This window comes from Pocillopora damicornis, chromosome 5, assembly GCF_964200805.1.
Source record: "Pocillopora damicornis chromosome 5, jaPocDami1.2, whole genome shotgun sequence".
In the NCBI taxonomy this organism is placed as follows: Eukaryota; Metazoa; Cnidaria; class Anthozoa; order Scleractinia; family Pocilloporidae; genus Pocillopora; species Pocillopora damicornis.
The window spans coordinates 13,393,161-13,407,431 of NC_142674.1; the positions used below are offsets into that span (position 1 = coordinate 13,393,161).

Consider the following 14,271-nt stretch of genomic DNA (forward strand, 5'->3'; position numbering starts at 1 on the left):
AACAAGAAAAAGTTATGATCCTTTTTACAACAACAATTCCAGGCAAAGTTGCAACATTTGCAATCTGCCTTACATCAGGAAGGAAACCACCAATACCTGGAGAGCAATTTAATTCAATTGCATAAAAGGAATAAGACAAATGCAGCAAATACAACAGTATTATATTTCAAATGTTTAAAGTACTGTACCTTGAGTTCCAGCCCAGTGCTTCAGCTCATTAAACATTAGTTTTTCAAGCAGCTCGTTTATATATCTAAGATACCTTCAACCTTTAAAGGAAAAAAAGAAAAGAATAGTTTGAACTTTAGAGTTGAATACTTGCAATGTATACCTCAAGTCTTGAATCTGAAACAGTATGTAAAAATTTGTCCATGGTACTAATTAATCAGAACATCCTAATCCAGTACTTATTAGGACATTCTTGCATCAACAATTTCCAGTAAAACACCACAGTCTGCAACTAGGGGAAAAGGAGAGAAATTAGGGGGGATGGGGACAATAATGGATATAATCTGGGTTTGATGGAGGAAGTGAGGACAAAATTTATTTGTCCAGTTCAGTCAATCTTGTATTAAGCAGTGACCCACGGGAATATGGCGTCTACTACAGTGCAAGTGCTCAATACAGTGCCACCAAAGACAGGTTTGACTGTAGTTCGCGAATTGACTGATTGAAACAAACAAACAAACAAACAAAAGAAAATAGTTCTGACATGAGAGACGTGGAGGGGGGCAGGGGACAGGGATTTGATCATAACGTGGGCAGAAGAGATTCCTGGGCCCAGTTGTCCCAGAAACAATTTTCCTTGTGACAAAACTTATTTCAAAGAAGGAAATTACTTTGACGGATATGGCAGGTGTAAGGGGAATTAATTTCGATGACCATAGCTTATTATCAACATTCTCAAGTATGACATCGTTAGACGTGTATTTTGACGCGCACGCCACTCAGCTGGAGTTGAGCTTCCGATCTGATTTTTGGCGCGCGTTCACTTACCTTCATGTTTGGGACAAAGCCTTTCTCTTGATAAGAAACGAGTTTTCGTTTAAGCGCTCAATATAACTGCACTCCTCTTTGAATGTACGGTGTTCTTTCGCCATGTTAGTCTTATCATTCACGTTTCACAAAGGTTTCAGTGAACTCGGCGAAGGGAGAAAAGTCATGTAGCAATAAATCAGCGCATGACTCTCGTTTGAATATGCGCGCAGTACAATTTCTTATCCAGTCCTTCTCTGGCGGGTAATCCATAATGGCGGACGACGTGAGAGTGTTTTTATTAATTCTCTAGGGATAAACCAAAACGGTTGTTTGTTATTTAAAAAAAACGTTTAGATTCAGTTTCTCAATTAAAGCTCTTTGTTCATTGCTCCATAATGGCAGAGAAGAATTCGAAAGGGAAGAAGCGAAAATGGGAACCAGTAGAATTGGACGATCCTTCGTTCTTTGCGGGCGAAATGGATGGATTTATGTCCCTTGAAGTCATGGAAGATTATCATCCAGAAGAGCTAGCAGGAATTGGTGCAGGTGGACCAGCTCAGAAGAAGAAAATAAAAGAATGGCCGCTGTAGGAGGTGAATTGCTTAAAGTGCTTTAAAACATACCGCATAGTTAAATTTAGAAGATACAAATGTAAGATTCACTTCAAGCACGTGGTGAAATTACCCTTGTATTTTTTACGAGAAATTGGGAAAAATTATCTTTTTAAATTATTTTGTTTATTTATTTTTTATTATAACTTATCTTTAATTATTAATTGTTGAGGGTTGTCCAATACATCCAAATTGGGTTGAGTCGTTCGCAAATCGACCCACCAGAAGTTAATTAGTTGTTAAGTCATCTTGTGATACTGGAAATCTGAATAAACCGTGCCTCTTTAGGTGGAAATGTCTTACTACAAGTCGATTTTCGAGACGCTTAATAATAATCCTCAACCTGACTCAAATGGAATGACTTGTCTCCTGAGTCAGATTGGGTGTATTGGACATGAGAATCAAAACTAAGATAACTGCCAGTCATACCTTAAATGAAAAAAGAAACAAACAAACAAAAAGACAACAACAACAACAACAACAACACTCACCACAAGAACTACATGGAAATACAGGAATTGATTGAAATCATTTTGAGAGCAGTTTGTCCTAAATTTTTTGAAGACAGCAGACTGCATTGTCCCAAGGGCTCATGCATTTTTTCAGTCTTTACCCATACATGCACAATTATGTATATATAAGAACAGAAGCTTCTTTTTGGTTTTTCTCAAGAAGTTTGGCTCACGGGGAAAAAAAAAAAGCTACATAGTATTGTCTTTTGATTTAAATCTTCAGGATAATCTGGAACAAACAGTTACCACACCATCCACACAACTTGAAAAAGCACAAAGAATGACCAACTCACTCAGTTTTCACCCGGCCTGTCTAAATTCTTTAATCTTTGCCTTTGTTACCTTTGCAACATATTTAGTGTCGCTGATGGACAAAGTTGGGCTGCAGAAGAACAGTTGTAACACCAACAAGAGAGGAACTGTAGAAACCCTGACAGAAGCAAAGATCTCATGTGCAATTGAAGAGGTTTGTAATAGTTGGGCTAACAAGGAAGCAAAACTCTTCAAGATCCAGGATACAATTTTTATTACTTTTTATTGTTGGTTTGAGCCAAATGCATCTACATGTACACCACATTGTCTGGGAAACATGATCCATGGAACCACAGAGGTGTACCGAGTGAAATCGAAGGAGAACTACGAAACATACACTTGTTGTAAAAATCACGTCATTCAGATTTATTTTGGCTTTCCTTTCTAGGAACTTTATCTCCACTATTTCCTTTCACGGTACCCAGGCCGTACTTTGGTTTTCTCCAACACCATGGACTGTGTGAGGAGACTGGGCTCTTTGTTTAGGCTCTTGGACTTTAACCCGTGGGTTCTGCCCGCCAGCATGCAACAAAGGCAAAGATTAAAGAATTTAGACAGACCGGGTGAAAACTGAGTGAGATGGAAAAAAACAAAAATACAAAAAACCAATGAAACAAACGAAACAAACAAAAACAAAAACCAGAACAAAAAACAAACAAATAAACAAACAAAAAACTCAAAGAAAACAAAGCAACAATTAGGAACCTAATTTTGTAGACAACGTGCTTTTTTCCTGTTGCGTCTTTCACGTTCTTTACTCCGCAACTTGCTTTGCGCAAAACACTAGGCTCAGAATCATCCTGATCTTATTACTATTTTTTTTTCATCAAAACAGTGAGTATAGTTTACAAATTGACCGACCAATGGAATTTCCTTTATTTATAGACTATAACTGGATCGCCTTGACTGATTGAACCCGCCCCTCTCCTCCCTCAGAGAATATTTAAAGCTAGATAGGACTTACACCAGCAAATGAAATGTTGGCTGATTTATTTCTTGCCTGTTAGATTTAAGCAAAGTGCGAATGGCTTACTTCTGGCTACAGATGTGGCCACGAGAGGTTTGGACATACCAGCTGTCACTATCAAGTTCCGAAGGACCTTGATGTAAGTACGTGTAAGTATGTGTGTACGGTTAGTTAGCTTGTGCAGTTGGTCAGCCTGTGCGGCAGGCGGGAACGGAAGCGATTGCTTTTTGGTGGCAGTGCTTTCGTTCTCGGCGAAACTCTACCTTGGCAAAGGCTTCGGAAGTCACACTGCTTCAACCATGCGTTGACCGAGGTGTGGGCTACAAGTCTCAACTGTAAGAGAAGCTCAACCAGAATGTTGATAGCAAAGTTCGAACGCCGTTGACGCCTGAATTCTTTTTTTACCTCTAAATTTATTTTATTGCATTTATTTTCTTATTTCTAAATCTTCATTTTCTAAATCTTTGTTTTGTTTCCAATTTGAGTTAATGTGTGACGTTCACCTATCGAAATCAAAACATAATTCATTTAAGTTAATGAGTTTTGATTTAGGAAAAAAATTGACTCTGTTCTCCAAATGCAGTTTATATGAAAGGATCAGTTTGTTATTGTTTATCGTCCTCAGTTGTATCTCATTTAATAATGAACTGTTGTGTAATGATGTAACCACAATGTAAGTATTAACTTTAGCGCAACCATCTCTTGTGATCCTGCGTTCCTAAATTCTTTCTCTGTGTTCGTTAACAGCTTTACATTCACCGTAGTGGACGGACAGCTAGAGCGAGCAGGGAAGGTCTGAGTGTCGTTCTTGTTGGCCCAGAAGAAATGGGATCATACAAGAAAATTATGAAGACGCTTAATGGAGGTGATGTGTCTTTATTATGTGCAACATATCTCTTTAGCAGTTGTCGCGATGGGCGAGTGAGGACCACATTCACACAAACATAAACTCAACATGGCGGATTTTATTCTCAACATGCCTCCCGGTTTCTTTGCACGTGTTTTCGGGAATCCCGCGGGGGATCCCGTGTTACTTAAATCTCGCGGAGTAACGCTTCTCCGTGACAGCAGTTAAATTCTAAAAGGTTATTTGCAAATTCCCCTTTAAGGTGTCTAAATTTCCTTTTTAGTTAGATAAATCTTTACGCCCTAACGTTAGTATGCATATTCTCCATGCATACTGTTCTCTATATATTTCTTAAGGTGTTAACATGGAGATTTCGTCAAACAATCAAAGAGCTTCTCTAGTTGGTGATCATTTCTCCTGTTCTCGTGACTTTAAAGGGAACCTGCATTTTTAAAGCAAATACTGCTAAAAAGACTCTAAATATATCAACTCAAGATATTTGGTACTTAAAATCATACCTCTAACCTTTGCGGCCTTCAAAACTGGCCTTTACGGCAAGTTCGAACTACCCGCGTTCGCCATCTTGTTAGGTTGCGCTATGCGTTTTGGGTTGATGATGTGTAATGGTTGCTCCGTTCTTTCGTAGTTGAGGTTATCCTGGGGTTTTCCTTGGCAAAATGGCTAATAGCGAAGCATTCGAGTGCATTAGTCAGGTAAAAACCAAGCAGGATCCCAAGCTTCGCTTTTTTAGCTTGTCAAAATAAAACAGTTATTGACGTGCATGGATTCATGCAAGTAGGTGAAGATGAAAAAAAAAAACAAAAACAAAAACAGAGAAACATGGCAATTATCTTGTGAGTAGCCCTTTGTTTTTTCATAAGAAAAAGGCCCAATATGACAGTCGAACTTGACAGCGCAACATTTTTCGCACAAAGAATTGTTCACGCGGTTACCGATCTTCTCTCCTTCATTCTCATTTCTTTCCAACCTTCCCCCCTCTCCCCCCCCTCCCTTTCCATTTGTCTAAACTCCCCCTCTTATGAAAGCCATCGAACCATATTCACCGATTAAGGCGCAAAAAGTCAAGTAATGACTGGATACTTGCCTCTGCCAAAGCCATGGACATTGAAGTTGACGAAGATTTGTATCTTTTTTGATGAGATGATTCATTCATTTAGATGCACATTCTTGATCGTTACGCTCCTGTGTGCGAGCGTATGGTCTGGGACTAACTAGACTAGCAGCTTCAACATTTGTCTTAGGCGGTTTGGGCTTGAATGCATTTAATGTCAGAAACATTTCAGTGAAACGACCGGAACTGGTGTTCTGGAACTTTATTGTCTTGAAGGTTTGATGTCACATTTTGTAAACTGTCCTGTTCAGTTTATTTTCCTTTAAAGAGTTTTTTACAGACTGGAAGATCTCGGAGATCAGGGAGAAAGGAAAGAGCGACATGTGCCTGAAGCAATTGAAAGGTAATCAACCTTTAGTTAAGGCAGACAATGGTTGTACTGACAGTCCCACCAGAAATAATGGATCTTGCAGGCTGAAAATATCTTAGTGAAATCAAAATGGGTTACATTTAGCTTGTAGTAGTAGGGTGGGGTGAGGATTATTGTTCCCATGGTTCTTACGTGTGAGTTCTATGTGAAAGTATGAAAAGGTAGTAAACAGTCTTGATTTCCAGCCTTATGTGGGTTAGCGTTAGCTTAGGCTGTGTCAGGTGCTCCTTTCATTTATTGGTGAAATTTTTATACAAACTATATCAGCGCCGTTTTATTTTACAGCGGAACTTACTGGTTTGCTGAAGACACCTCTGATTCCTGCTGGTTTTAGTGGAAAGTACCCGACTAAAACTGGATCCCTTATAATGCCAGGGATCAAAGGTATTAAGTGAATAGAGAAACAAGAGTATTTTGAGGGACAAAATGATGTGTTGCTAAACACATCGTTTTGTGATCTTTAGTGAGAGTATTATTAGTGATTTAACAGAGCTAGTGTCAACTGAGGCTCCTTTTGTTTTGTTTTGTTTGTTTGTTTGTTTGTTTGTCTTTTATATTCTATTTTCCTGCTGCCATCCGTTGGTTTTCTGGTCCGTATGTTTTTTTTTTTTTTAATGAGATAACTGCTTTTTTCCTTTCCTAGTCATGTGCCAATTGTTTAAATGTTCGTTTTATTTCGGTATTCACAGCCGACACGAATTTGGAAGATAATGAAAAAGTGGCTGTTGAAGATGTAAGAAGAAAGAAAAGAAACAAGAAAAGCAAAACGTAACTTGCATTCTTCAAACGAGGTCGACAACTGATCGTGAAAGAAGAAGGGAGATTAAAAACACGAAATGGAGAAAGATTCTTACTTGTAACAACTGGACTGGAAGAGAAAGAGTTGATTTGAGCAAGGTTGACTAGTCAGTGGTAGAATAAACTAAAATCTCGTCTTAAAGTCTTTGACCCCGATGCTATATGGATACAATGTAACTTGAAGCAATGGCGTTCGTATATCTTCGGGACACCACCACCCTTCTGACTCGCGGTATAATACGACTGGACAAAGCAACTAGTCACAGTCTGACAACACATGTCCACTTTGCGCATTTTCTTGATTTGTGATTTGAATTGATTTACAGATGTTTTGTTCTTAACTCAGTGGCCCGAATTTAAAAGTTAGGATTGTTTCAGTCACATATTGCCGTTGGTCATATGAAAATTTCAAGAATGGGTCGGAAAGGAACTGAAAACGCTGTTTTAAAGGGAAATTATTTTTCGCATGCTTGACAAATTTTGTCCACAAACCTTTCGCTAGTTCATATATATAAAAAAATTTTAAAAAAATATGTTGATGTGTAGTAAGCAGGAGATTCAGTAAAAGCCGATCTACCGCCGTTTGTTGAGCACGGTCACGTGTTTAGGTTTCATCTTACGCCTTTTCTGGCACATTCGCTCATTACATCATCGGCAGCTACTTAAATGTACTGAGACCCCAGAATGTGAGAGAAATCGTTGGAAGGCTGTGCTAAGATTTTAATATTAAGAGGGCTAAACTACACGTAGGTGTGCATGACGTTACTTGAGGAGACGTGAAGAATAACCCTTTTCCAATAAATAAGTCATTTGCTGAGAATTCGCTCTAAGACTCGTTCACACTAAACTTCCCTCGAATATTTGCCGTTTAGTTTCTGCGTGAATGTTGTTTTGGTATCAATGCTATGAGAATATGTGTGAAATTGGGTGAAATTGGCGATTTGACGTGAGTACGCGCAGGGCTTAGTCGTATGTGAAATCTGATGACCCGATTCTACCTTGTCTCTCTCGGTCCTGATGACCGATCAACATCCCAAACTGTAAGCCAAGACTGGTGTGGTTAGGTGGCTTCATTTGTGATCTTAATTCCATTAGGACAAACTAATCCACAAAGCACCAGTTTTAACTTATGGCTCGGTCTACACTGTGCGCTTTTATGAGCCGTGATGCTGTGCTGCATTGCCTTCCTTCTTTACGAGCTATTTCATTTCGAACGCAATTTGCATTGTCACGGTAAAGTGAATCTTTTTGTGTTGTTTTTTTTTTGTTTTGTTTCTTTTGAAGGCTCTACTTCCTCCACTCTGTCGAGTGCGGGCCAGATCTCAATTCCCAGACAGATGCCGGGTATCGCTAAGGTTTTTTATGACATGATTGACAAACGGCATCCGAAATGAAAAGAAAAGTGCGAAAATGAGAGGCAACTAGATCTCTACACAATTCTTCATTTTAACACTTGCACATCAAGGCGGTAAAAATCTACATTTTCTATGATAATGATTATATTTTATATTATTATATGTATTACACCATTATGCGAGCCAAATGCAGCATGGAGACAAAACAGGTTAAGTCAACCTATGAAGAGTTAACAATAATCCCCACACAGAACTTTCAAACTGGTAATGTTCTCTTACTTGGACAATCGGGTCTCTGATAGGCAGTCTAGTTACACTTCTTACGCTCTCATTATTCTTGCTGGCAAATGAGATTCTCGATAATGGATAAGTTATCATTCTCTTAAATGCGGCACGGAATTTCTTCTTAAGGTATATCAGGAGCCACGGGTTAACAATGCTGTTTGCATGGCCACACCAATAGCATAACAGCATAAAATAATATGGCAGCGATTCCCGCACACTGAAGTCAATGGCCAAAATCATATGATACGCATGCGCTGGAAGCCAGCAAAGTGCAAAGGCAACAACGACAGCGATCGACATATGAATAACTTGACGCTTGGTAGCATGGGCCCGAGTTCTTGCGTGATTGTTGATGGCAATGCCCAGCAGTTTGTGCTTGTGCAGTGTGTGACAGACGTGTACATAGAGAATGCACATGGTAACTAGGGGCAACAAGTAGATGGTGACTACGATGTAAAGAAAGATACCTCTCAAAGCTTCTTGAGTCTCGCCAAACTGAGTAAACTTAAATTCTATCCTGGAGTTCTTAACTTTGATTGTAATCAACCATTGAGTCATCAGACACATTGAAGTGATCCAAATTGTGGGAACCAAGATCTTTTTGTTCCTAAATCGAGGGAACTTTTGCATGGGAAGGTCAATCCCGAAGAAGAAATCAAAAGCCACGGCTGTTAAAGAGAAGACGGACGCTGTGACCGCCACGAAGAAAACAAACATGATGAGCTTGGCAAGTAATTCACCAAATGTTCCATCGATCCACAGATTGTCGAAAATGATTAGTTCCATCGACTGAGGCATGACAACAGCTGTTACGAGTAGGTCGGCCACAGCGAGGTTGACGTACATGAAGCTTGCTAATCTTCTTGTTTCTGGCCTCTTGTACAGAATATAGATCACCAAAATGTTTCCAACTAAGGCCATTGAAATGATTGCAGTGTATAAGATGGCGAAGGTGAGTTTAATTCTTAATGGATACGAGAATGGAGGCTGCGCCGTGGAGCCTGAAAGAGAATGAAGTGCCATGGGTAAAGCAAAAATAGAGGAAATAGGTCTGCAACGCGTGCCTACACCGAAAGGCGACATAGATAGTGACAGTATGCAATAATAATTATCGGAAAACATCTATTAAACCCAGGCTTTCTCCATCATTGAAGAGTGCATCACTTCTGTCATAAGGGGATATGCACTTAATTGATGGAAAATGTCAAAGCTGTTTGTGCTTTGTGTTTTTCACAAGTATTGCAGCAGCAACAATGGTAGCGTTAGCTATTTTTAGGACACTTCCAGGCGCCATTTGTGAAGGTGGCTTTCCTACCGTTATCAGCCTGCGAGGACGTCAACATTTTTTGATCTGTAGCTTCCTAGTCTCTATTGTTTGAAGAAGTCAGCATAAAATATCTGAATACTTGGTTGACGGGATAACCTCAGCTCTAAAAAAGCTGAGTCTTTATTTCACGCAACGTTGTGTTCTTTGGATATTGGGTCTGCCAGGAAAAAAGTGAATTTCAGGTTATCATTGTCAAAATTACAAAAAATCTAGATGTTTAGCACAAAACGGCGCAGTTCAGCCAGCTTGCTTAACAGCCTCTTTCATTTTCCTTTTTTTTTTTGTTGTTTGTTTTTGTCTTGTTTTGTTTTTGTTTTTTACTAAAAAATTGATGTTCGATAAAACCTACAAAAAGATTGGCGTAGCTGGGTCCCATTTTAGTACTCATGGCCACGCCATTAGTTTGTTTGTAGTAGCTACCACCAAATGAAAAGCAATTGAGTGTGAGTACCAGTTCGGCCAGACGGAGTAGTGTTTCAGAACTAGGTTCCTTAACGGTGCGTTGATCGAAAAAATGTTTGAGGGCCCGGAGACCTTCTTCATTGGGAATGACAGTGTAAAGAGATGTTATATCCATGGTGAAAATAAGTTTGTTTTGGTCGAGGAAACTAAAGTCACGAAAAATTTCAAGTGCGTGTTGGCTATCCTTAATGTAAGATGGTAAAGTTTTGACGATAGGTGCCATAACTTTGTCTAAATAGCTGGAAATAAGTTCAGTGGGACAACTGCAGGCAGAGACGATGGGTCGACCTGGGTTGTTAGGTTTGTGGATTTTAGGTAAAAAGTAAATACACGAAGTTCTAGGAGTGGTAATGAGGACCCAGCTACGCCAATCTTTTTGTAGGTTTTATCGAACATCAATTTTTTAGCCAATACCACGGCCCAAAACCTGAACTCTACGGCAGCTACATTGACGATTGCATCGGCGCTACCTCCTTTACCAAAGAGGAGCTCACTCAATTTATAACCGCCGTCAATTCCTTTCATCCGGCTCTTAAATATACCTGGGAAATTTTCGACACTTCTTTGGCTTTTCTAGACATCAAAATTTCAATTGAAGGCAACGGCTTATGTACTAGTGTTTACTACAAACCTACAGATTCACATAGTTACTTGTTGTATTCATCCTCACATCAATCACACGTCAAGAACTCCATACCTTTTTCACAGTTTCTCAGACTTCGTCGTTTATGTAGTGACGACTCTGATTTTTCCGAAAAATCAGAGGCAATGTGCCAGTTTTTCGATAAACGTGGCTATCCTGTTTCTGTCGTTCAAGCGGGCCACCACCGTGCCCAACAAATCGATCGACAGGCAGCACTACAAACGGCCGAGAAGGAGAACACTGACCGCATTCCATTTACTCTTAAATTTCACCCTCACAACCACGCAGTTAAATCTATCATTCTTAAAAATTTTAAATTACTCCAAAACGATTCAGAGACTGACAATATCTTTTCGCAACCCCCACTTATTTCATTCAAACGTGACAAAAACATAGGCAACTTTTTAGTCAGGAGTTCATTTCAAACCAATGACCAATCTGGAACTTTTAAATGCGCTCGCTCACGATGCAAAACTTGTCCTTTCATTCATAACGTAGAGAAAATATCGGGACCCAAAAGATCCATTAAGATCATTGATCACTTTACGTGTACCTCCGCCAATATTATTTACTGCATAACTTGCACTTATTGCAATAAGTTATACATCGGCGAAACAGGAAGACGACTGGGTGACCGATTCCGAGAACACCTTCGCGATGTGGAAAGAAATGACAAGGACGCATCCAAACCAGTCGCTAGACACTTTAATCTTCCTTATCATTCTAAACAGCATATGGCAGTTTGCGGCTTTTCCTTACATCTAGGCAGTTCGGATAGCCGTAAAACACTAGAACAAAAATTTATATTCCAAATTGGCACCCTTAATCCCCACGGAATCAACGAGCGCTTTTCATTCAACTAATTTATTCCTGTTTTCTCGTCACCATATTCCCACCAATGGCGTAGCTCCACTTTCTACATATAAATCCACACACAACCCACAATTCCTCTAATCGCTCTGACGAAGGGCTAACACTCGAAACGTCAGCTTTTTTACCCTTTACGGTGGCTAATTTACGTTTTCAACTCAGTTGTTAACACTAAATTACCTGCTAAAATTGTGTCAATCGGTTATTTCGATCATGAGGGGAAAAATCTGAGATTCGAGCTCAGTTAAAGAAATGAAAATGGAAAATAAAAACTTAGCTAAGAAACCTTACTCCTAGGAAAGGTATTTGCCACCCAAATTATCGAATGATGGAAGCGCAAATTTTGTGTCAACCTTTTTTTCGTCATCTAAGCTATTTTGAAAGATGGTTTCGGCGGATTTATCGCATAACGAGAGAAAAAGATGATGAAAATCACCTGGGCAATAAAAATAATTAAAAAATAATCAAATTGACAAATAAAACACAATGCTTTAGCTTCCCTTGTGCTATTGAAAACCCAGTTTGACGTGGTGAAATTCGTTCCTAAAAGAGAAAACTAAGATTTGTAACTGCTTCCGTTGAAGCTAGGTGTTATCGCTTCCGAGAAAAGCTGCGTAATATTTTCTGGTTAGGTTGACGATCCATGATTAGTTCTTTTTAGACAGAAAATTACAGTTAGCGTTTCAGTTCAAGATAAGACCCCGCGTGATCAAGATCGTTTTTGAATAGAAGACAAGTTAGACTGTAATCCTCGATAAAGTAATCAAGACCCGCGAACGTTGGTAAGCAATAACTTGTTTTGTGATTATGTTATCTAGCTCGTAGTCGTTACTCAAAGCGAAATTTATCGCTCGTTTTTACTTTTCTTTTGGTTCCTTTCACTGCCACGTGCTGGTTTCCAAAATCGAAATTATTCTTAAGCTATGATCACAATACTTAGGTGATTTCTTTACGTAATAACTTCAGTTTACCGCTTCGATATAATAACGCCCCAAGGAATAGGAAAAGGAATAACGAAAGAAAAGATCTTATTTGGTTTGGTGTTTATCGCATGCGCGTGTATCAACCCGGGAATCGAATTTGCAACTCTAGCTTGAAAAGAAACATTTACAAGATTGACTAAAGAAAAAATGGGAAAGTGGTTTTTCACCTTCAAAGATATATTGATTCAATTATAATCCCGTAGATGCAAGAGTTCGCATTCCACGTTTACATCTCGTCCCTTTGGCTGCTAACATGGCTAAAGCATGATAACTTAATTACAACGACGTTTGCCCGTAGAGGGCTTCAAATAACAGAAAGAATCTCAAAAAGACGCCGTGTATTTCCAGTCAGAGGACAATCATGAAAGAATAATAGCCAAAAGAGGAAAAGTTTTAAGAAATTACGGGTTCAAACACGAGTTGAAAATGACTTTTCTTTTTAATTTTTACGCGAAACAGAGGAGGTTGAAACGTTAAGGAAAAAATGGTGGGGCAAGCAGTCATACCTGGTAACTTCAAGAGAAGATATAAGCAAAGCCCATACGATTCTGGCGTCTTGATTTACTAACTCACTGTTATCAGGTGTACAGTCTCCAATCGACTGCTGATGTCTAAACTCGAAGTAGTTAAAATTATCACTCACGCTCAAAAGAGTATAATTTCAATTGATGCCGACACGTGTTAAACGATAAAAATAGAACTATATTTAATCTGAAATACTGCAAGGGTTTCCATATATGGGTGTTAGGAAAAAGAATGGAAATATTATATTACTTTAAGCCATTCGATACAAAAATTATAATAAGACGGGTTGATTATTTCTTATTCCTTTTGGCGATCTCATCTAAGTACAATTTCTTTCACCTTTTTTCTTATTGCGGTTGTGAATTTGGTACGGAAACGGTTGCTCCGTTTCTACGGTGATTAGATCTTGTTGTACTATTTTGTGATAAGCTATGTTTTTAATTATGTCAATTTTCTAGTTGTAAATCTCTCTGGTAAAAGTTAACCTCGCACAGGAATTCCTGGAAACTCCTGCTTCTTATACTATTGATTACTTTCAGACTGGTTTTTTTTCTTTAAGTCAAATTCACGATTCCAGAATATTTCTCAAATTTTAAGTTAACACCTTCAACACCTCTTTTTAAAAAAGGTGATTCTGATTGTAAATAGCTTATGCTTTTTCATCTCCGCACTGAATTTGTAATTATATAACTTATGCGAATAGCACGTAGTTTTCTTAGGGGCGGTACCTTGGGTACGCCCCTTCTTCTCCGAATTTTCTGTTTACTCTGTTGTTATATAACAATCCTCTAAGGCTATTTTCTCGTAAACTATCTTTTCAAGCGTAATTTCAATTCTGCCAATAGGTTAATTATAATTTTCGTATTATCAATCTTGCCTTCGTTCTGGCCGGTCTTAACCCTAATATTAAGAAATTTAAGGTAGAAGATCATTTTTTGATTGCGTAAACAATTTGAAGGTGCATACTTAGTATGCAGGAACTTTCGTAAGTACTCTAACGTGATTCACTGGTTGAAACGGAGCGATCGCGATGTAAGAAGTGTTATCTTTGGTGTCACCTTTATAAGGTGATGCACAGCATCTTTCAATCAGAGAATATAGCCAAGTAGAACAGTGTGGACTTATGTCGAAAGAAATAAGTTGAACTGTGGTGAATAAGATCAATACTGGGCTGGTTCCCGAGAGTAAGAATTGTACTAAGAGTTCAACCAGTAATAAAGGAAATTCAACTGGGTGTTAGAGAGTAATTCTTCTAACAATCGTGCACTGTCTCTGAAGAAGAAAAGATTCTCTA

At 38.8% G+C, this 14,271-nt stretch overlaps 1 protein-coding gene and 1 long non-coding RNA gene across 2 annotated transcripts; one reads left to right on the forward strand and one right to left on the reverse strand.

Moving 5' to 3' along the window:
* The first annotated feature begins 5,940 nt into the window (after positions 1-5,940).
* Positions 5,941-7,347, forward strand: LOC149045413 (uncharacterized). The gene is made up of 2 exons (XR_016187226.1): positions 5,941-6,113; positions 6,419-7,347. It is a non-coding gene; the product is annotated as an uncharacterized LOC149045413 (long non-coding RNA).
* A 745-nt stretch (positions 7,348-8,092) lies between these two features.
* On the reverse strand, positions 8,093-10,836 carry LOC149045414 (QRFP-like peptide receptor). Its single transcript, XM_089207722.1, has 2 exons — positions 9,483-10,836; positions 8,093-9,168 (listed from the first exon to the last, which is right to left on the reverse strand). The coding sequence occupies exons 1-2, from the start codon at positions 9,508-9,510 to the stop codon at positions 8,093-8,095; spliced, it is 1,104 nt and encodes a 367-aa protein (XP_089063848.1). The 5' UTR covers positions 9,511-10,836.
* Positions 10,837-14,271: the final 3,435 nt, after the last annotated feature.